This window comes from Semicossyphus pulcher, unplaced genomic scaffold (genome assembly GCF_022749685.1).
Source record: "Semicossyphus pulcher isolate SPU_LCO1_2020_fin unplaced genomic scaffold, fSemPul1.0.p SCAF_12, whole genome shotgun sequence".
Taxonomy (NCBI): Eukaryota; Metazoa; Chordata; class Actinopteri; order Labriformes; family Labridae; genus Semicossyphus; species Semicossyphus pulcher.
Window position 1 is genome coordinate 4,392,686 of NW_027211626.1, and position 24,032 is coordinate 4,416,717.

The 24,032-nt window shown below is 42.5% G+C and overlaps 1 protein-coding gene across 2 annotated transcripts in view; it reads left to right on the top strand.

The window, feature by feature from the left end:
* Positions 1-24,032, top strand: part of slc35f3b (solute carrier family 35 member F3b) — a 72,982-nt gene that overhangs the window by 41,143 nt on the left and 7,807 nt on the right. For both annotated transcript variants that reach the window (XM_069658523.1, XM_069658524.1), the window contains 2 exons: positions 14,022-14,364; positions 19,640-19,859. In XM_069658523.1, coding sequence (XP_069514624.1) covers positions 14,022-14,364; positions 19,640-19,859 — 563 coding nt within the window. The remainder of the gene's footprint in view (positions 1-14,021; positions 14,365-19,639; positions 19,860-24,032) is intronic.

The window sequence follows — 24,032 nt, forward strand, 5'->3', positions numbered from 1 at the left end:
ATATCTGAAAGTACTTCATTATTCATAATTAATGACTACACCAGCTGCTGGAATATGAATGAGGAATTTTCCTGCAGTTTCATCTGGACACTGCAGAAACTTATCAAGATGCTGAAGCTGTTTAAACTGTGTTGCGTAGATTCTGACACTGTGAGGCATTCTGGGTAACCTCCGAAATAATCACTGCTGCTGTGTTACCAAATGTTTTAAGCTTATTACTGGGAATGTCAGCTGAAGAAGTTTCAGTTGCAGAATAACTACAGACTCTTATTTGACAAGTATACAGATTTAAGGTGTTGTGGCACAAGGCTGCGGATAGAGAAAGGTTTGTAAATGTGTGTGTTTATGTTGGGCTAACAGTATTGTACATTGTTGAAGAGCTGTGGAGTTTATGTTGTGAGCGTTTGGCTCCCCGGCTGCTTTGAAGGAGGAGGAAATCACAGGGGTCCACAGCGGCTCAACATGCAGCTTTTCAGAGACTCTGCTGCTTATGTAACACCGACTCCGAAACCTCTGTTCTCCTCACTAACAACCAGCAGCGCCTGACAGTCAAAAAGCTGTTTTTGTCAGTCTCAGTGACCTTTCTTTTTTCTTCTTGTCTTTTTGTGTCCAGCTCCGAATCCAACTTCCCCTGTGCAAACATAGTATTACTGTAGCAAAGTATACTCTTCAGAGAGTACAAGACTGATTATACTGTATGTAGTGACATGTTCAGCTTTGCAAAATGAAATGCAAAACTCTTATTTTCTGTTTTCTGATTTGAATATTAACTTCTAGTTCTCATACATTTGGTTTTGTCTGTGGACAGAGCATAAAAGCGGACGTAGCAACCAGTATGTCGCCTATTCTTTTGTTACTCCCACTTTTGCAGCCCTGGGGCGTGACCGCATTGGGACAACACATCAGATAGGCATTGATACGTTATTATCACAGATTGTATAAAAAGATGGACGACATGACAGCTCCCTAAAAGTGAAGCCAAACCCTCTCTATCGCCCCCTGCTGCCTGGCTGCAGTATAGCTCATAAAGCCCGCCTCCTCCATGTTAACAGATGGGACATGAGTCAAACTATAAAATCAAAATATACATCAAATAAAATTTTCTCAAACATGGTTTCTGTCATTATAGTTAGTTCTTATCATGCTGATTTATGTCCAAGTGTTCCTCACAAGTTAACTTTTAATTATTAAATGCTATAAAAAGGGGGCGTGACCTCATGATTGACAGCTGTGTTGACAAATCGGGCTCCTGCAGCGTTCTGTTTCCAAGTAGCAGAGCAGAGGAGACGTAACTAACAATAGCACTACAGTCATTGATGTTTCCATAACTGTGAATATCTGCTTCAGACCAACACAAGAAGCTGCATTGCTGTTGAATGCGCTAACATGAGGGATCTTTACTACTTCTTTCGGTATGTTAAATGTGTGACTTAGTTAGCGGAAGGGGCGGGACGTCAGTACCGATGGCAGCACCCGCTTTTTTCACAGTTTGGCTTCACTTTTGGACGAAGATAGGAGGTGGAAACGCATCAACCATCTTTACAGTCATTGGTCTTTATATACAGTCATTGGTTGACAGGCTGCGGTGGTAGCAACTCAACAATCCCAGGTAGCCACGCCCCAAAGCATACCCTGCTTTGTTGCTGATTCTACTCTAAAGGGGATAATTATTCACAAAATTGACATCATGTTGTGTAGAAGAAGACTTAAAACTTGCGATCGAGACAACAAACTCATTAGGAAAATGTTTGCTGAGCTAATAAATCAACTGAGATTTTGCCATCTGGCTTCATAGAATCAAACTTCTTGCAACCAGTGGAGTCACCCCCTGCTGGCCATTAGAAGGAATGCATGTCTAAGGCACTTCCACATTGGCTTTACTTTAGAGCTTTAGATACCAGAGGCTTTGTCCACTTCTACAAACAGTCTGCAGTTCTGTCACTAGATCACTGACACCTCCTCAGGTACTCTCAGGTCAGACACAGTCACGTTGTGCTTTGAGGAAAAGGTGGAGCCACCACCAATCAATTTTGACATCATATCATTGTCGTCTTGAGGCTGGTAACACACCAATCTATCACCAGGCAGCACATCCCAGAATCCTCTGTTGTTCCTTTAGTGTTGCCTGAATTTGTTTTGTAACAAATGGCATTTTCAGCAGGCCTTCTGCTGTCTCCTGCAGCCATAACTTTGATTCACTGTCTTCATCTGCTGTATTTACTGACAAATTCCCCCAACCAGCGGCCCACGGATGATAGGTATTGATTTCACTGTGAATGTGTTGCAACGGATGAGATCTTAGGGAATGTCTGTTGTTGTTCCTGTGTCGTCAGGGGGGTAAGAAGTACATAAAAGTCCCTTTAATCTCTTTGAAACACATCGGGCATCTTTTGAAAGTGATGCAGCGTACGTACAGTATGTCTCCCAGGAAGCTGGGCATATTTCACCAGCTGCTATTATAGTCGCACTAAATCCTCCCCCAGGGCTGCATGAACCTTGACCACAGATTACTGTATATCACTGGAAGGACTGCAAATCGAGAGGTTGAAATTTTGGCTAAGATGTTTGCCAGGGAGGAGGGATATCAGGAATTTATCCTTTTTCTTTATTCTATCTGCTCTATACCTGGAGAAATTGATGTAACGTTGGTTTAATTTAGCTTGTCCTTTCTGCTCTTTATGCATGAGTACAGTAAAAATAAAATATAAGATACAAAATAAAAGCCTTGAGAATTAAACTTTAAAGTCGAGCCGAAACGGCATTTCGAGAGTATCTAGCTTCCGTATCGTGACGTATTTCCGAGTGAAACAGGACGTGCAGGCGGGACATATCATTAGAGGGATTTGATTTGATCGTTGAGAAGTGGGCGTAGACAGACGTTCTCCACAGCGCAGTAGCTAGCTAACTGACCGAGCGTTCTTGGTGCTCTGCGGCTAAATGTTGCAGATTGATTGGTTGAAATTGTTTGGTGCTAACTTACGTAAGCGCGCGTGAAATTTAGTTTTACCGGAAGAAAAAATTATCTGATTTTGATATAAGAATACGAAGAAATTGATTTTCTGTATTTTTTTTTTTTACCTATATTGTCAAATCGATGCACAATATTACCGGGGATGTGATCTAAAAGGATTAAAATGACATGTTTCATTTCACCTCGACTTTAAAACTATGATTTTATTAGTTCTTCTTAGTGGAAACCTGATTCGTCCTTAAGGATTCAATCTTAAAGATTTCAGTTTAGTTCTCTTTGGCGCCTCTAATGGCGGGAGTACACTTCCCACTTTAACCAGACGTCCACGGTTGGCTCCGGTTGTAACTCTTGATTTTCCTCGCTGACGGTTGCTTTCCTTTACCTTCATCTGAGCGTCATTGATCTTTTCTTTGTTTGTTCAGCCATAGTAGATTACTGTTTACTCGCTTGCAGAGACTGCGAAAGTTGCACCAGGCACCCAGTCTGTAATACTGCAAATGCAAAGGCTTTCATCAGTGGGCCATAGGCTCAGTCACCATTGTGTTACCTCATTCAGCGATAGATAGAGACTTAACTTGACATTTCTATACATGAAAATCTTTGAGATTATATCTTTAGTGTTCAACACAAAAATAACATTTACTTTGTGCGCATGAACAGAATCTTGCATCTTTTGTTTGCACGTATCTTATTTGTATGTAAATGTACCATCAGGCTTGCGTGAACAGCACCAACCTCTATATGGAGATGTGGCTGCAGCTGCCAGAATGAAGGTCAAACATAAGCACACGTACGTATGTTCCGCCTGCATCAGTGACGATCATCAGAAGCTGCAGTGAAACATTCTTGTGGAGTTTTCTTCTCTAGATCCCACTGAACTCTTCTCTTTACTTTCATCCTCTGAAATCGTAGTCGACTTTGAAGGCAGCGAGAGGAGGCGTCCTATTCAGTCTAGATTAATTTTAAAAACAAGTGAAAGAGGCCTTTCTTGCTTGATAAGTGTGCGCTGAATACACAATGACGAGGCTTTCTTTTTATTAACGGGCAAGGTCTTTGCTCAGGTCTATAATGAAAGAAAGCTGTCGGGTTCTTTGTAATGAATGAGATTTGAATGGATGGATTGATGTTAAGTGCTTTATTGACTCATTTCTAGTTCATTTGAGGTTTGCTGCCATGACTTGCTTGCTGCATTTTAAATAAAAGAAAAAACCTTGTGTATCAGTGTAGCCGTATTTCATCTTTGAACAAAATCCTCTGCAAAAAAAAAAAAGTGTTCAGATGAAGCTCTGAGCTCTAATCCTAAATTGAGCGAAAGCTTTCCTCAGGGTGCAGGAAGGCTGTCCATCCTCTCCAAATGTTAAACACAGCCACTAGACCAGATGGTACAGTCGTGTTGTGCCCAGAAGGCTAATTGTTACAAAGCTGAAATAACAAAATATTTCCACCATCCCTACAGCAGTAAATTGTGACCAGCTCAGGAATACTGTCAGCAAAAATGTGCACTGTGCTGTGTTGCATTTAATTTGTCAAATTACTGAGTTTGCAATTCACTCCGTCTCAATCTTGTTTGATAAACTTACTTTTTATTTTCATGTCCTGAGAAATAACAGTCTTTAAACTTAAAGGGCTATTTTCTTTGGGGACATGAGGAAAAGGTTAAGATGTATCAGGGAGTTTTCAGGTATCTTTACTTCACCTGAGTAATTATTAGTCTAAGCTTGTGCACCGCCTTCCCAACATCTAGACAGATTTCAACCCTGAATGGATGACACAACAACACAAAGAAAAGAGGATTTACTTGTGTGTCCATCAGTGCATATTACACATGCAGACGTAACACGGCAAAAAATAAGTAAACGTAGCAGAATAGGGAGGGAAACTCTACTGCAGAGCAAAGGCGTCTAGTAAAAAGTGATGTCCGTGATCCACCGGAACAACTTGTTGCGACCTGAAGCAAAGACAGGAATCAACATGGCCGCCGTGTTGCGAGAGATTGAGAGCAGGAAGACATTCCCCGTCCACCTGATTTGCACATTGGAGCAAAGCTGATCCAGAGCTTCAGTATATACTTTTTACTAGTTTATTTAATGTAAGAATGATTTAAGTTCAATCGCCACCCAAACAGGAAGTGAGTCTCTGTTATCCTTGCACAGAAACAGCTGGTACAAATATCCTTTAGAGGCTTTATTTTTATACATTTTCAGAGCCTGTGCTGCAAAAAGTTTAGTCTTCTTTACTTCTACTTTTAACAGTCATTTTTTCACACAAGCCTCCGTGCCTCTCCTTGAGATAAGAATGTGAATACTTTTTCTCCCTCTGGCTGTGTCTGAAAATGGTGAAGTTATAGGTCAGGCGTATGTAGTTCTGATAGAGCCCCTGCATTATCAGTGGCCTCGGGGTGCAGGGAGGAGGCGAAACCGCTGTCTGGGCAGACACTCACAGTGTACACCTGCGGTGGCTGCCTATCCATTACTTCAACACTGACGCTGTGGCCAATCTTTTAAATATTGATTTGTCGCGGAAAGTTCTGGGACTCTTGCCAGAATGTTAAACTGCAGCTCCATCACGCTACATTCACTGTCATAAGGGACTGAGGAGAGAGGGAGGGAAGCTTCTAGACTGGGGGAAACACTGTTGTGCCAAATGTGAGTAATGCTATTGCTCTGCTGTAGCACACAGAGCAGTGACACACATAAACACACTCTGGCCTTCCTGTGACAGTGTTTTGTTGTGTCAACAACCAATGAGGCTTCGGAGGGCCGCAGCACTGACCTGTGCAGTGAGCATCTGTTGAACCAGCTGGGCAGGTCAGGACGGAGAGACAGAGGGCAATTAAGTCCCGCCCACAATAGATGGGAAAACAACCGGTCGCTCTTCAATGACTTTGTAACAAACAACAAAGGAAATACCTAAAAGATGCTGTGTGTGCTCTACCTTCAGGTTAAAGAGCCCAGAGCCTCCGATACTGCAGAAAATGCTGTATCTGGTGTTAAGGCCAGTTCAGATCAATGATTCGGAACATGACAAAAACGGTTTTAAGAATGTTGCAGAGAAAATTGCAGCGGTGTGAACTGGTTAGTTGCAGAGCGTCTGAAGCCATTGCCTGGAGTTGCAGAAGATTTGACTTGTCAAATCTCCAAATGCAGTTTTAGAAGGGAATGATGTTGCTATTTCACTTCAGCCAATCAGGAAACAGCAGAAGTTGGCGTAGACACCTTGTCTCTGGCGCTGCAGTAGCCAAAGGCGGCTCCAGATCCTCTCTTTCTAACTCTCCGTCTTTGCCGTTTATACATCAATGTTACAGCTAACTCTGTGAGCATGTCACTGTCATCCATTTCTTTTTTATAACGATAACAGAAATCCAGCTAGATAATATATGTAACCTAGGCCTAATACTAATGTTATAGTAACGCAGAAGTAATGGGGTATGTTAGTGCGTCGTTGCTATGGAGGCAGTCAGCTGCGTTGCTTTGATGTGAACGTCCCAGTTTTAGAACGTTGACGATCAGATGTCAAGGGATTCTTTTGGCAGTTGCCTCCAGTCTCGCTGTGAATCATTGATCTGAACTGGCCTTAAGACTAAAGGTGGCTGCTCACTGCCCAGACGACGCCCAACTCACCTCAACATTCTAAAGTTGGCAGTTGCTGGTTTCAGTCTTTAGAATGTTCCGGAAACCAACTGTCAGCTCCACACTGCCCAGGCTTTAGCTGACAGGACCGACTTTTGTTGCCTACTTTTTCTGGACGAAGTGGAGGGCTTGTTAATTATAACTGTTTATCTTGCTATCGCGGTTAGAAAATGCTTTGCTCCCTCTGTTAAAGTTGGGCTTTCTCTTCCCACAGCTCAATCAGGCGTTCTTCACGTTCCTGGGTCCAGAAACCAGCCATTGTAAAGTTAAATATAAAGCTAAACCAAAGTGAGTGCTTAACGGACCGATAGTTAACCAACTTTAGAAAAGGAAAGTTGTCAGGCTAGTTGTCAGGGGAGCACACTCTCAGAATGTTGCGGTTTATTGGGAAAAGGCACACATTGGTCCGACTTTCCACAGCTCCACCAAACCCAACAAGAAATGTGAAACTCTATCGGACAAACACAGACTGTCGTTGACACTGACCTGACAGTTGGTGTTGGTTGGAGTTGGGCGGCGTTTGTCTGGGCAGTGTGCAGCCACCTTTAGGGAGTGTGCCTGCCAGTCAATGGACAGATCTGATACCATCATTAATTAACCCCCCGAAAATCAATTGGTTTCAGGTAAACTATCATGTGACGAGAACAAAGAACAAATAACAGTGCAGTGCTTTAGGACCATTTCTCCAAGACCAAAACATAAGGAGAAGGGACACTGAGACTGAGTATTTTGAATAATCCTGGTAGACCGAGACGCTAAAATAATCCTTTTACATGCATTTATCTTGTGTTTTTAGCTAGTTACAGTCACGTGTTTCAGCATTTGAAGCATATTGTGGTGCCAATTTTTGCCCTCCTGTGCATATTCACATTCACACATTACTGTCTCTACTGACAAACAACAAGTTTTCTGCTCGGAGTGGGAGTCTTTCCGTCGTCCTTTGAGGTTAAAGAAGAAACCAGTCCGGAATTCGGGAGAACAGGATCAGTAACAGTCGTCCCGCCCTTGTCTGCCCTCCTGGGCCTTCGTCCCCTGTGCCCGTGTGGTCCCACCTATCAGCTGGTCGACCCAGCAGGGTGTGTTCGCCGCCTGTCTCTCTGTACTGTTATTGAGCAAGACAGTCTTGTCAGATGAGCCTGCTCTGGCGAGTTGAAAGGCTTCTGACTGACAGCTCGGTCAGGCCAAGCTGTCACAGCCAAGTATCACAGACTCCCACTGTGTGTCAGACACAGATTACAAAGGCAGTGACCGCTGCCTGTCTGTGTGCTGCCTGTCTGCCTGACTGTGCGTCTGCCATGGTCCACTCCCATCCAACTATACTGTGACATTTGCAGTTTTTAGTAAGTCATAATTTAAGTCTTAGGTTTTATACAAATACACACTTGGACTTGCATGTCAGAAATGACAACCTGCATAAATCAACATGAGACTGAAGGGTTTATTTTTATTAGGAGTTCCGATGCAATGATTGATGTTGTGTGACAGTAAAAGATGAGTTTAAAAATGAACCTTCACTTTGCATTTTATTCTTGCAGAAGCTCCTTAAATGCTTTGAAATCTAGATTATTGCTCCCAAAGGAAGGCACTGAAGGTGTTTTAATATAAGATGTGCATCTAATAGCTTCAAAGTAATGTTTCATTATGGGCTTGACAGATTGAGTAAGTTGCATCAGTCAATTCATATTCATCGCTCAGCGGAGGGCCGGCAGACAGCTAGACAAGTAGAGGAGTTGCTCTGAAGTGTGTATCCGTGATTGATCTGTTTACCCTCTTGAATCAGTGAGGCAGAGCGCCGCAGTGCTCTCTCACTCCCACAGAGGTGTCGCCAAACAGCCAAACAGACAAACCTCTCCTACTTCTATGTCTTTAACTAAGTTTAGGCTCCAGTGAGACAGCTGTATGGCCACCCCAGTCTGATGCTTCCATAGCTGCTGCCTTCTGGGATTGTAGAGAGCGTGGTGGGCGGTGTGGGCGGTGGCCTGCTCAGGGAGCTACAGAGGGCTGTAGCGGGGCTTTCTCGGCCTGTCATAGCCAGATTCTGTGAAGTGTGAGAGCAGGCAGTGAAGCAGGGCTCTGCTGGCACGTTTGGGATTTGCAGCTATCAGCAGGAGAGATCTGCACTGCAGAGCCTGCAGAGGGAGGGAGGAGAGCGCGAGTGGGAAAGAGGCTGGTCAGGAAGCAGGGAAGCATGGACTGAGACGGAAGAAAACTGGAAAACTGGCTGGTTAATGGACAGATAAATCTCAACACCAATCGGCGTGCTTCGACCATGCTGGGAGTGGGACGTGTACTCAATACTCTGCCTATGAGGCGCTCAGTGTAAAACACTAGAGGCAGACAAATGAGCATATAAGATAAAGATTGATTTACTCTGCCTTTGGTGATAAAGAGACTTGTTCATCTCTGTTTTTCACACAGGCGGAAGGGTGTCGCCTTAAACAAGTGTTTGGTTCACAGGGCTAAAATATTATCATTTGAGTTGAACTGTTGCTATTTTGTTTAAAGAATTTAACACTTCTCTGCACTTGAAACCACCGTCAGCGTGCACATTCAATACCAATGTATGAGCATGCCTTAATTCTGCTGGCTGGTAAGGTTGAATACATTTGTGGAGGCAACAAGAATAATCTGCACACAGATGTCAGAGCAGATACGGAGCTGGTGCTACAAGGATGCCAAACACTTTCTTCTTGTCTGCAGTGATTTCACAGATGCCTGTTAGGTTTGCGTAAGAACATGTGGATAAAGAAAAAGATATTTTCATCTGGTGTTAAATTAAGCATCTTTGCTGACACCGACTCAAAATTCAATAAGTATGAAAAAGGCTGATTTAGGAACGACTAAAAATAATCTATTTTAAACTTAGAGGGGGTTTAATGCTGTTATAAGACATATATATAATTTTACAACGTTGGATGTCCACACTAAATGTGGGTGAAGTTTCAAATCTGTAGTTAAAAGTATGTTGGAGTAATCAGTCTGCAGGCTACATGCTGCACTTTGTGACGTCACAAAGTGCAGCCTCAGCACGATGTTCATTTAGCAAATGATGGTCCCATTTGGAGTGAAATAGATGATGGAGCAGGGTGTGCATTAGGGTGGGGATGCCTGTGATTGACAAGTCCTTTCATCCAGGTAAGAGAAGTAACAATGCATATCCAGCCTGTCTTTCAAATATGGTCACCTCTGGTTCCAAAAACACAAGATGGCGACTGCAAAAATGCAGAACTTGCTTGAAAGGGAGTTCACAAGCCAATGGGTGACAGATAGTGACATGGGTTAGATAGTGCTCGTCACAAGACAGCAGCGTCTCTGATGGCAGATCAATGACACCGAGTTATTAAGTGCTTCTGAACTGATCATTATCCTAGACATTATCTCGCAGATAAACCGAGTCACCTCAGATGAGCCGATCCTTTAAACCGCTCTCAGGAAGACGCAGAGCCGTATCATCCAGCTCCCTTCAAAGAGCCGTAATTCCCATCACTACCGCAGTCCTCTTGCCTTCACGACTTGACCTTGACAGGTGACATTTGATTACGAACTGATAATCTTAAGAGCTTTGAGTTAATCATTTAGCAGTTACAGAAGGAGACTCTTCTTTGGTGTGTGAGTCATGGTTATAATGGCTTCAAGTGTCATTAGTGGAGGAACCTTTCTGCCTCGCACAGCCACACTGCTGAGCCGGCTCTCTCACTCTGATGAGTCCGTATTGTTCATCCCCAGCAGTCAAGGTTGGCTTGACACAGTGTCATTAGTCAGCGTCAGGCTGAGTGTAGAACAAGTGAGTTACGTTTTAATCATTGCGTCACAGTAACCACGCATTAATGACTCTTTAATTAATATTATATACGTGTGTTTCATCTAAAGAGAGCGTTACATCTTCAGTATTAATTGCAGAGTGTGTGCTGTGTGACAGGGATATCTTAATGTCTTCATGATGATTCACAAAGTCTTCTCCCATGTGCGAGAGCTGGAAATACTTAGCTGGACCCCAGTGCCACTCTGGGGGCTGATTGGCTTGGCCCATCGCTGCATTTGGAAGATTAAACTGTGCTGCAGTATGGAGGACCACGGGATGCGGGATGGAAGCCCAGGAAGGACAAAAACTGTGCAGCGTCAACAAGAGATGACCTTCAGGACAAGACAAAGAGGCTAGGAGCTCAGAATAGAGAAACATAACTCTCACCCTTGAGCTCAAGACTTTGACGGACATCCACGTGTGTCTGCTCTTTTTTTTTTTTTTTTTTGTCATTGCTGATTCATCATATCTTCGCTACGACAGAGACAATCTTGAATCATCTTTCATTGCTGCAAAATCCGCCTTGGGGCTGTCAGAGCTGTCAAGTGTTTATGCAGCATGCAGCATGCAGCAAGGGAGCATTGTACAGGATGTCCAAATAATGCAGCGTCTTTTCATCTTAAACGGATTACGTTTTCTTTCTTTTTTCCCCACAATAGGTAAACAAAAAGGAGAATCTGTTGTGCATTCAGCAGAGAGTCAGGGGAAAGCCGAGCATTAGCATGGGAGGCGACAGACATCAGGGAAGTTAATCTGCGATATGATGAGGCCACCTGGCAAGGTCAGAGGCAGCTCTCCCAGGAAGAATGCGTCGCCTCATCGGGCATGATGGATTCCCTCTTTTATGAAATATGTAGCAAAGGTGTCCTTTTGATTTATCAGATCGCATTTACATAAAGACAAACAGCGTCATCAGTGCTGGGTATGTGGCAATAAAGTGATACAGGAAGGTGGAAATAATAATGAAGCGTTCAGTGTCCTGTTGAGGCTCTATGATAATAATTTTCGCCGCGTAACTCTTACATAAAATGATAGATTTAATCCTGTCTCACAGAGGACTGTTTGAAGTGCGTTCTGTATTCCAGTCAGCAGTGTACAGTGCAGATGAATCGGCAGAAGCCTCCCCGCAGCACATCATTACCTCTGGAAGCACCATTAGGGAGATCCCTCAAATTGAACTTGTTGGAAGGCAGGAAGCTGCAGGAGATGTATGGTGCATATTACACAACCTGTATGAGAGGATATGAGGTTGCTATTGCGCTCTTGCAGTTTTGTTCTCTGTTCTAAAAGTGTAGTTGTTTGGCTCCAAGAGGGTCCGAAGTGATTTATTAGTTCTTTATTGATAAAAGCGTTGTTGTTCATTACTACTGTTAGCCAGGTTATGGCAGCATCAATACACAACGTCTCTGAGAGATAAAAAGAGGCAGATAACCCGTCTGAATGAAGAGCTTCTGAATGGTTAATGCACCTGATGTTATCTGCAGAATATATTCTAATCTGACTGTATGTGTTACATTAACGCACACTGGATTATTGTCTGTACATTACACATTGTTCCTGTATCACTGTTAGCCTTTGCACATTTCTGCAAAAGCTGTACAGCTCTTTCTTTTCACTTCAAATATATATATACCGTGCATATCATATTCTTTTATATTTTAATCAGTTATTTTGCTGTTTTATTGTCTAGTGTGCTGTTTGCTTGCTTTGTGTTTTATATTTTATTTCTATGTTCATTATTTTGCACCAAAACCCCAAAACAAATTCCTCACATGTGCAAAAGCTACTTGGCAAAACTACCTGACTCTGATGTGTAAAAATGGAGGGTTTTGGGAAAATCTCATTCATGTTGCATTTGTGCTTATTTACTTTTATACCACAATATATTCCACAAACAACTGTAAGTGAAGAGTTTTACTGAGACACTAGAAAGTAAGTTTAATGTCTCAAAGGAACAAAATGACCTTGGTAAGTGAAGCAGAGTGGGTGTGAGTGGGACGGAATAAACAGCACAACAACACTTTGCCTCAATTCACACTTTATTGAACAAGTATGGAGGCTATCAGGTTTTGACAGGAGCAATAGAAAAGTTAAGTGTTGCTGTGTCTGCCTTTGTGCGCTCCGGTAAACACACACACACACACACACACACACACACGTCATTGTAACTGTTGAGGTGGGAAAGAGGTCGTGTTGGATATCAGATCTGCCCTCTTTCGTCCTCTGTTTGGCTGCAGCCTGTCACACTCGATCACCACATTTTCAACTCAGATGTCTGATTGATTACCTTCAAGTTCAATTAAACTGTGAAAGCAGCTATTTTTATCCGGAAAAAGACGGCAGGACACGCGTGACCTGAAGCCCCTCGCACGCTTAAAGAGTCTCCTGTGTTACTGCAAGGATAATCAAATCATTTATATCAAGTATTTTCATGTTTATAGGATGAAATAAGACTTTTTAATGATCTCCAGATGCTACACTATATTTTTAAAAGGTAAGATAATCCTTCGGGAAATATCACAACTTGTAGAAATACATAGACAACTAATTAGGGCCTGCACATAGACAGCGATAGAAGGACCATGTTTGAGTTACTGGGATTGTTCTTTCTTTCTTTCTTTAGTTAGTTAAAGAATTAGCATTTTTTGGGGGTCTGGAAAACTCACAAAGTTTTGCACATGCATCAGAAGTTGTTAAAATGTACATATAGTGTAGGTTTGTTTAATGGGTCTGGAAAAGTTACTCTATAGTGCCCACTTGAAAATTCCAACAAAGTAGCCCCAGCAGTACGTTTCACCTAAATTTGGTCAGCAGATATATCATGGCACGACCTACAAAAAAGCCTCTTGGAGCCGAACGTAAAACCCAACAGGAAGTCAGCCATTTCTATTAAAACTTCATGAGATCCACTTCAAACTTTGGCAGCATATTGAAAAGACTTTAATGATGTAAATATGGATTTTTTTGTCGAAGTATGTGACCTGAAAATGTTGATGTTACAAACATCTCAAACGTTCAATGTCCACCTGATTCCACGTTTACTGAAATCCAGCCATGTACTGGTTAGGGGCAGTAAGGCTTGTGTGACAAACATAATTTGATATAGCCAAGAGAACCACAGCCTACCACAGTTGAGAGTGACAGGAAATATTGGGAAGAGGGAGTGGGGATGACAAGCAACAAATGGCCGCGAGTTGGAGTCGAACCCACGGCCAATGCATCAAAGGCTTCTGCTCTACCAGCTGAGCTAATCTGGCACCCCTTATAGCCTATGCTTTAAATTGACATTGCGAGCTCTAATGATGATGTAAAGCAATGTAACGCACGTAGTGGACACAGGAAGTGACATTTTTCTCCTCATACACACAAAAATTCAGAGCTGTGTTAAAAGTTGTGTGGTCCTGAATCAGCACCCTGACGTGCACCACAACTGAATGTGCTAAAGAGATGTCCTTCCTGCAGCTTAAAAAAAATCATGTTTTTAATTAAAATGAATCATAATGGTTTCCCTCAAAATTCCCTCTGTTGAAGCTGTATTAAAATAAATGTCAGCACCATAACTGACATAAATGTGACTCATCATTGTGACTGTCAGTCTAACAAGGTTGTCCATCTACAGGAGAAGACCGCACCAGGGAGAATGTGGTGGGCACCACGGACGCAACGACGGCTGGAGGTGCAGCAGGAGCGGAGTCCGGCTCCAGCAGGCGAAAGCTCCACTGCTGCATCCGAGTCACAGCCGTGCAGGTTCAGAAGGCTCTGTGGGGGGTGGCCATGGTGATGTGCGTGTGCTCGTCCTGGGCAGGCTCCACCCAGCTGGCCAAGCTGACCTTCAAGCAGTTTGACGCCCCCTTTACTCTCACCTGGTTCGCCACCAGCTGGAACTGCCTCTTCTTCCCCCTCTATTACATCGGCCACCTGTGCAAGAGTCCGGAGAGGCAGACGCCCAGGCAGAGATTCAGGTGAGGAGACTTTCAATGTGTCAGCAAGTTAACATTAATTAGGAGGCACTGTTTTTATTTATGGTGCACTCCAATCAGAAGTTTGAAGGTCCTTGAGAATCGGAAAAAAGGTGAGAGGAAGACAAAGAGAAGAAACAAGCAAGGGAAGGGAAGTGTTATACCTAAAAAGTAAGTTACATAAAATGAGCCGGTCCTTTTCGAAGACATTCCGAGATTGAACAATATTAAAATCATCTTCCTTGACCTTGAAGCACTTGTACATTTCTGCTCTGAAGGCCAGAGTCTCCTGTCAGTTGGCAGATTTTATGTAATCCTTTGTATTCCTTGTAAATCTTGAAATCCATCCTAAAACACACAGAAGGGCGGTAGCTGTGAGAAGCTGAAACTTGGGTTTTGTTCAATATATGTTTAGTTCTTGTTAAAAAAAAGTCTTACTGCAGAGTTTCAGGCCAGCTGGAGTTGAGATGAATGAGGTGAACAGGATGTGACAAAAGTCCAGGCAGGGATGACTTTTTCCACATCTTGAAGTTCTGGTTTTTATAATGCGTCATAAATAAGAAACCTGAATGTAGCCAGAGGTTTAGCATGAAGCCTAAAATTTAGGTTTGGATGAAAAATAATCGAAGCAACACTCTAAGGCCATGTCTACACGTACACGGGTATTTTACAAAACAGCCTTTTCTCTGCATTTTGTCCTTTGCTCTGCACACAAACGCTGTTTCTGGTCACTGAAAACAGATCTTTTGTAAAACTCTCTTTCTGGCTCGTGATGTCTGGCTGTGCGTTGTTATCTTCTTTGTGAGGCGTCACAAATGAGTCGACATTCCATGCAAAATGACGGACGTGACAAAAACAGTGATGCATTTAACCGTATGTTAACACATACATGTACAGTTACTCGTCCACTATATTGAGGAACAGAGGCGTCGGGATGCATATTCTTCGATGCACCATTACAGCCCACCTTTTTCTTTTTTGCATGACCGGGTTATATCGCCGCCTGTTGGTGTTGCATGGCCTCAGTGTCGTGACCTAAGTTGTATTGTGCTAGTGTGGGAGTAACTGAAGCAAAAAGCTTCCAAACTATAAAAGAAAAACTGTCATTGATGTTGCTGTCAGTCTTTGTTTGAAAATGTTCCTTTTTATTGTCATTGCAAACAAGCCAAATGCATAAAACATAAAATGTCAAAGTTTTTATTCTGCAGCTACAAAAGAAATGACTGAGAGAAAGAATCATAAACAATAAATGTCAAATACAAATAGAGTTGTTTCTTTCTACACCCACCAATGAAGCACAGAAATCAACAATCTCACAACATCAGAAAAGAAGCAATTTTCCATCAGCTGCAGCCTCAGTAGACAAGAACACAATTAGAAATCATTCTGTGGAAAGTTGGTTTCTTCACTGATAACAAATAATCTCACTATTCTTCTTTATACAGATAAAACGTACAGCTCAAATGCACAGACACATCCTGTGAAGCCTTGTGGGAAATATATGCATGCAGTGCGTCTGAGGGGTCATTTTCTCAAACTATCAAAAACTTTCTTTGATCTTTTTCTTTTACCTCTTCAAGCCTCGAAAAAAGAAAATAAATAGAAAACGTACTCTTAGATCGACGCGGTAAAAACCTCGTAACAGGGGTCACAAGAAAAGATGGGATGAGCGCCAACAGCCGACAGAACAAGTCCACTCAAGGGAAGTGCAGTAAAGAAGTCAGTTTTATCACAAAGTAACTTTACACATCAGATGTATGAGATTGTTTGTTTTTTTCCCTTAAATAGCTGCCGTTTACTTTAATTACATGCCTCTAAAATCCTTTCATACAAAGACATCTTTCTTTCTGTCTGAGGACGCTAATTTTTTATTGTTATAATTGCAGCATCCTCATGATTTAGGCCTTGTTGCTAATCACACAGAGTGAGCTGGAGTTGTTTGCCTTCCCTGTTTGCTGGTTAGTTATGCACAGTCACTCCTTGTTCATATTTGATTCTCCCAAATAGCCCACCAGTTGTTTAATTTGGACTATCAGGTTCCCATGCCATCTTTAGTTTTGCTGCTGCAGCGAGCAGAAAGAGCGTAATCTTGGGTGTGTCAGAAGGGCTTTCGCTGTTGAAACAGTCCATTAATCACGGTCTTTAGAGAAAAGTCTTATCTCTGCTACCTGCAGTGCTACTTTAGCATGGAGGGACAAAAAGGGCGGTGGGGTGGAAGGTGTGGTGGGGGGGGGTCGGCTCTGTATTTCTGCCGCACCTCTGTGATGTAATTCCTCCTTTCTGGGGGCTTACACGAGGATCTGGGGCTCTCACTCGTCAGACTGAGCTGATGTGTTCAGAATATCAAATGCTCCGTTTCCTTTGTGTTTATTCAAATTTTACCTGGTGAACCTCAGACGATGCAGAGAAATAGAGATGGAGTTGACATTTGTAACAGCTGCCGGTCTGCCTTTGTAAAAATCAGTGGCCGGTGTACTGAAGAGGCAGTGGCCTGAAGTGACCTGGCTTCCCCTTCTCATAGACTGGAGAGGATTTCAGCTGCAGCTGTTGCCGATGTTCATCCTTTCTTGTTGTATATTCCCTCAGCAACAACTTTTGTCAGATGCATCAATACAAACTATGAAAAACTATAATTACACACACACATCTGTTAAGGAAGGCACAGAGTATCAAGTACAGTTATCATGGTTTATTACATGGCTGTGTTCAACACTTGATTCTGATTGGTTGATCACAGCATTCTGAGGTCTGCTTTGTCTCAACAACAGACCGTTGCTAAGTGGAACAGACTCAGATTCAGCTCTAATCACACAATCCTGAATACTGTAATCATATTAATCCTCCGGTAAATTTGACGTCGGTCTGTTTACAGAGGGAAAAAAGAAAAGAGACAAAACAGCGGAGAGAAAGAAAGAGAGGTTAAAAGATGCAAAAACTGAAGGCTACTACAGAGAGGTTGACAAAACTGAGGATGGCACATGATGATGGTAACAGCTGGCTCACGCAGCACCGAAGTGGTTGAAGAAGGTTAGAGTTAGCCATTGCTATGGACACAGCTCTCACTGTGAGTGTAATGCAGTATTTTAAAATGGAAACAGAAAGATAATCATTTCTAAATCAATAATTTGTGTTGGCACTCTTTTAGGTGAGACAAGACCGGACAAGTCCTGCTCGCCCTGTCGGGGTTCCCTTCTGCACTAACAACCTGCTCTCTATTCATTATCCCTTACATGCACTGTATTTACCTGAAACATAAATCTCACTTTTTCTCATATTGCTGTGAAGCACTTTCTCTATGAAGGTTAAATATTTTAGTCAGGGCAGATAACAGGTCTCACATGTAAACCAGAGTGTTGTACTGAGGTGTCTGTGAAGGAATGATGGTCGACTATAAAGCTACTGTCACTGAATATAAAAGGAGTGTGTGAGCGGTGTGTTTTTCCTGCAGAGTCAGCTGATTTCCAACAAAGAAAGCTCCACTGCATCCGGCAAGCCTCTCCGATAACTGTGCTACCTGCCACTCCTCATTTGCTGCTGCTTCATTGCTCTCACAGGGCCGGGTTGTTTCAGGATAAACTGTGAAACTCGAGCAGCGTAAACAGCAGCAGTCAAAGTACATTGATGATGCGTTTTGACCAAGGGATTCATTTCAAAACAGTGTAATAGAGAAGGAAGGATCTATAAGTGTAGAGTATTTTGATACTGATACATAATGTCACCCTGCTCACATTTACAGAGAGTGTGAATCATTGACTGTCAGGCCCAGAGCTGATGAGTGTCTGCTCTTATTTTACGGCAGGTTTTATAAAATTCAAGTGTTTAAAAACCTACAGCTTCTTCTCTGTGTCATTAAAACTCTTCTTGACAGGCATCTAGACAAGACTTAAACCAGAATGTAGTGAAGATATCCACTGAAAGACATCCTAAACTTCATACTTGACCAGGAATACAGACAGCAATTCTCCCCTGGAAAAAGCCACTGTCAGTCACAGCTGGTGTTCTCTGTAACCAATAACATTTGAAATTGGTGCCATAGCTGTGGAGAAAGTTGTACAAACAGCTCCTAGTTTCGCCCATGCTACATTCCTACAACAACCGGAGTGCATTGCGCCCCTCCCTCTGAAAGAAACGGCCCAGCGAGAGACGCTGGAGTGAAATACAACCGTTTCGCTGCAGGCGATGAGTTAGGGCGAGACAGAATCCGAAATACAACGACAACATACCGGTGGATCGTCTAAAAAATCTTCAGGTCTGCAGTCTACATTTCAAACCTGATGATTTTGAACGAGACATGACATCAGAGGCTGGCGTCCTAGATTGAGGAAGTGTAGTTTAGCGAGCTCCCTACGTAAAACACGTCTTCTGGTGGAGGTTTTCCAGGGCCCATTGGAGAAGCGGATAGCGTCTTACAAAGGCACAGAGCCAAATTTCTATTGAAATGGCATTAGCTCCCTATAATAGCCTGATAGGACTGAGGTTGTAAATTGCGAACTGGCCCTTTAAGTTCAATCACATCTTTCAGATAACACAAAATGTTTCTGTTTAGCCTCCAAAATATACATTCAGCTACACTGATCTGACTGAATCCTTTCATACTGAGTCATCACAACCTTACAGCGAAATTCAACACATGCATAAGTACTGGAAACAGTTACTTGTGAGCGTCCCTGATGTGTTTATGAAATATTGAAATGTTGGAGCCTCCAGCTTTGCACGCATATGGAACTTCATATCCACAAAATGAACTCTGAGAGCTTAAAGAAAGGAAGACAAAGGAGATCAATAAACCAGCTTTTTATTCGGTGCATGTTGTTCCAATTCTTATTCCTTGTTTTCTATGTATATTACATCTGCGTCGATATTGCCCTCATTTAAACTCACACTACAGAGTAGAAAATGGTGGACAGGTCATAAAGCACCTGAGGAGGAGATCAATGCTTTCGTTTCATTAATGGAGGCAGCTGAACTTGAATCTGTCTTCAGTGCCTTGTGGCAGATCTGATTATAGTTGTAAATATTTGCTTCTTTCTCCAGGAGAGAAGAATCGGTCCCACGTGTGCTGCAATGTAATGATCATTTAGATGTGGCTGTTGAAAAGGGAATTACTTTACACTCTCATTACTGATTACAGATTAGAATCCCTGGTCTCTCTGGTATCATTATTTCAGGCTGTGCTGTTTATTAAACTGCAGGACGGTAATGATTTCTATCATCTCTTAAATTACTCATACCACATTGTTCAGTATTCTAACACCGTCTCTGCATTTCCTCTGCTCAGGGAGTGCTGTAGGTTTTTCGGGGACGACGGTCTGACACCCAAGGTGTTTTTCACGAAGGTGGCGCCCTTTGGCCTGCTGTGGATCCTCACCAACTACCTGTACCTGCAGGCCCTCAGGAAGATCAACACAACAGACGTGTCGGCGCTCTTCTGTTGTAACAAGGCCTTCGTCTTCCTGCTGTCCTGGATTGTACTCAGAGACCGCTTCATGGGGGTCAGGGTGAGTACATCTGCCTGTTTCTGTTTTATTGTCAGCTGTTTTTTTTTTCACTTCCTGAGACAAAATGATGCCGCTGCAGCTTTTGAAAAGAGTCAAGAACAGGCCACAAGAAGGAGGGTGAATATGAAATTAATGATTCACCCTCCAGGCTACACAACTGTGGCAACTATTTCCTATAATAAGCAACATAATTATAAGCAAAGCAGGCAACCCTGAGAAACAATAGACGAACAAAAATCCAACTAATTACTTTTTGCAACGCTTTAGTCCGTGTGCTAAGACATCTGCTTGTATAAATGTAGCTCTTGTTTTTAGGAAACTACTTTATAAAGTCAGTGCTACAGTCTCAGATCCACCACAGTCAGTTAAAGTTAGAGCCAAAGAGCTCCAGACTTTTGAGGACAATTCATAAATCTATATTTTAGAGAATTAAGAAATAAAAAATCGTTTAAAGCAATAAATTCAATAATAATGTTTAGAGAACTTAAAAGGCAACAAAAATAATCTAATTTTCAGAAGGAAAGGTCAGGTAGAGTCTCTTGTTGTTCAGCAGAGATTTGTTCCTTCTCTTTCCCCGTCCTGTGAATCACCTCGTCCCACTGGAGGGGTCACGACCCCGAGGTTTAAAGCCATTACCATGCACAAAAATGTTTCTCTTCCTCTACTTCTATTTGCATGTACAGTATATCTGTGAAAAACCATCTGATATAATGACTCACCAGTTTGGCAGGCACTTAAAATACAGTGCAGCTGTGAAGGCTCGCTGGGTAGCAGGAGATAACAAGATGACCTTCACCTGCCTTTGGCTTCTTACTGTGACTCTTTGCTTTGAAGAAGAGAAAGAATTTTCCTCATGTTCAAGTGTTGATTCAACCTTTTAAAGAGCAGCTCCAGTCATGTTTTCAGACATATAAAATGCTCTGCTTGAAATAATAAATTGTGTCTGATGTGTTTTTTATGCAAAATTTAATTACCTTGTAAAAATCCTCCCAAGGCATCTCCTCCTTCTCCCTCATTAAACATTCTCTGTCATTAAAAATTCCCGACTACGTTTCTCCTTTCATAAAATTGCAGCTGAAAGCAAAACACGTCACTGCTAGCTTGAAATGTAGTAAAGTTAACATTAGTAGTCAGTAGTGAGTTTACGAAATTACGATGACGGTTACAGCTGACTCGTGCATCGCCGAAGTGGTTGCCATAGGTTACACATAATGATATGCATAGCGTCACCCCATCCATTAATGGGATTGGCTCCTTAGGTTTGTGACGTCTCAAACCTGCCGATATGAAAACGTGTTGTTCAGCCTGTCCTTGGTACACTGCAGTTTAAAAGCAGACAGGCCCAGCCATGGAGATGACTGCACATGTTGTCCCTGATATGTCTCACATGAAGAGCACCATGTGGAGATGTTTACAAGGTTAAACACTTGATTTTCACTGGAGGGGGACTTTAAAGACGTACAGTCGCTGGTAGATCGTATTTATTTTAGGGACAAGAAGCGTGGGAAGACACTCCAAGAAATGACATCACAAGAATCAAATATAGCAATGTATGAACTATGTTTTTATTGCAGACAATTTCTAAAGTATTAAGAAAAATTTTGTTCTTGTTTTTACATTTAGAATTGATTTGGAACTTCAGGTGTTGTGCATTTATTCAGCAAAATCTTATCATTTCAAATCAGATTTTATATTTTTTATGCCACAATTTTAATACCTTTATGAATTAATATAGTTCATTGACTTACATAATCTTTAATCTGAAGTTGTAAGGATTCTAGGGGTATAAAGCATTTGAAAATCCAAGCAATGACTTCACAATAAGCTCTCATCACAATATGGACTCAGATTTTAAAGGGTTAAACTTTCTTGGATTGCATGTGTGCATTGTGCAGGAGTTCACTCCGAAGGAGAAAGAGTCTAAACCTCCCAAAGGAATGCAGATAATATGAATTTGGATGCTCTGAGTTTGCACTTGAGTGTGAGAGCTTCACACACAGCGGTGGAGTGGATTTACCTGTGTGACAGTGTGATTTCCCACCAGCGATCGCTGTGTCATTCAAATGCACCTCCTGGTGTGCGCCTGCATGTTTGTCACTGATTCGTTCTGCATGAGGAGAGACAAGCGGAGGAGTGAGGAGGTTTAGCTCTGTGTATTGAGGTATCTCCTGCTCTCCTGCCGCTGCACTCCTCAGATGCCTTCATATCTGCAGCCGTCCTGCTCTCTGCAGAATGAATTTTCCCCCTTTTTGTTTTCTTCCCACACTCACAACCACCACATCTGTCCCTCGTGCATGCCCCGACTCCCCACCCCCATTATCTGTGATGAAAGGCCTCAGTAAGAGACAAATACTGTAATATTCCTGCTTCTCTCTCTCTCTCTTACACCCCCAGCATTTCCCTCTCTCTCTCTTTCTTTCTCTCTTTCTCTCTCTCTCTCTTGGTGGTGGGGATTGCAGTGTTTGGATGTCTGCAGCAATGCAGGGGATGTTGGTGGAAGAGTTAGTCATGAAAGTAAAGGAGAGGAGGGAGAAAGACGGGGATAGGAATGCTAAATCATTCTTGTTTCGCTGATATTGTGGGCTTAAAACTATGGCCATTTTATTTCCTCAGTTTGCAACATCAGACTCATAACAGGTTAGAAGGTCATAAAATAAACTGAAGAGAGTGTTTGGTTTACGTGGGATTTGTGGCTGGATTTATCAGTCATAAAGCGAGTTACAAAAGCCTAATCCACATCAACATACTGCAGTAAAACACTGAACTCACATAAGCTACTCGGTGTGCAGGTGTCACGATCCTCTCCCACATTGTGCTGAACCATCGCAAGAAACTAAAACACCATCACATGCAGGGTCGCTGACCTTGTAAGCAAACAGTCCTTCACACAAATGAAAGGTGTTCCCTGTGAGTGACGGGCCGCCTGCAGTGCAGAAAGAGCCATTTTGCCAAAGGTGCCCAGGGGCTTTGTCCAAGCAAAACCACGCGGCTCATTTATCTTCCTGACACCTCCTTAATGCAGAGCTAATCCACTCTGCTGGACTGCGCCCTGTCCCCATACATCAGCGCAACACACAGCTAGGCCCACATGCTCTCAGACACATAGCAAAAGCTGTGAATGTAATAAAGACAGAGTTGTGATTAGAGGTGGCAGTTATCGGTCACTGCAGTGATCCGGATCTTCAAATCTCGTTCAGCTCAAAGATTCGTTCATTAGACGTCAGTGACATTTCTGGTTTACCCGCAATGACGAAGAAACGACTCCCTCACTCTCACTCGTTCATGAATGATGACAGCTCCCACTGCGTTCACTGGTCTTCTTGTAAAATCATCATGTTACTTGGCCCAACTTGTCCATTACAAAACCTTCTGACATTATAATGCCTTAATAAATAAACCTAATTTAGTTTGTGTTCATCTGTCAGTGGTTTACACGTCTGTGAACTGGCTTTGTATGCACGCCTGAAATACTTCCGCCCCACTTCCGTTTGTAATCAGGTTGTGTAATCAGCTTAAGAGTATGTTATATTTTTTAATATTTTATTTGCTTAACCTTGGTGTCAAAAAACCCTTTCCTTTGGTGCTCCATTTTCTCAACTGTACAACATTCATTTTCCTACGCATGCAGCAAACTGTGTTACACCGTAGATCAGCTGTTTGTGTCAGAAAGTTAAACTAAAATCAAAAGTAATCTTTCTGAAGATTTCAAAGATGGGGCGTACTTACATTTCTCAGGGCTGCATAAACAGACTATGTACTTGCCACCATACGAATTTTATTGGGTTCTGTTGAATGATATTTGCCTCCGACAGCTAAGGCAACTTGTTTCCTTCTTCAGCTCCGTTGTCCGTTATTGTGGTATGGGGCTGCTGCTTGGCTCGTTAATGCTTAGTAACTAGCAGTCCGGGTTAATTAATCTGGCAAAACAGTAGGGGAGACAAAACTGGTCCCTTTATTGCCGTACACACACACACAGTCGACAGCAGACCACACGTACTCTCATGGGAACACATCACAGCCTCTCCATTACCCCTCCATACCCACTGTCTTAAAGGGACATTGGTAACATCGTGTTTGCAATGATCACTTTTCTGAAAGGGTTATGTAAAACCTGCATCAGACTGACCCCACCTGATGAGCATTGCTGTACCCAACAATCAGAAGGAAAGCACT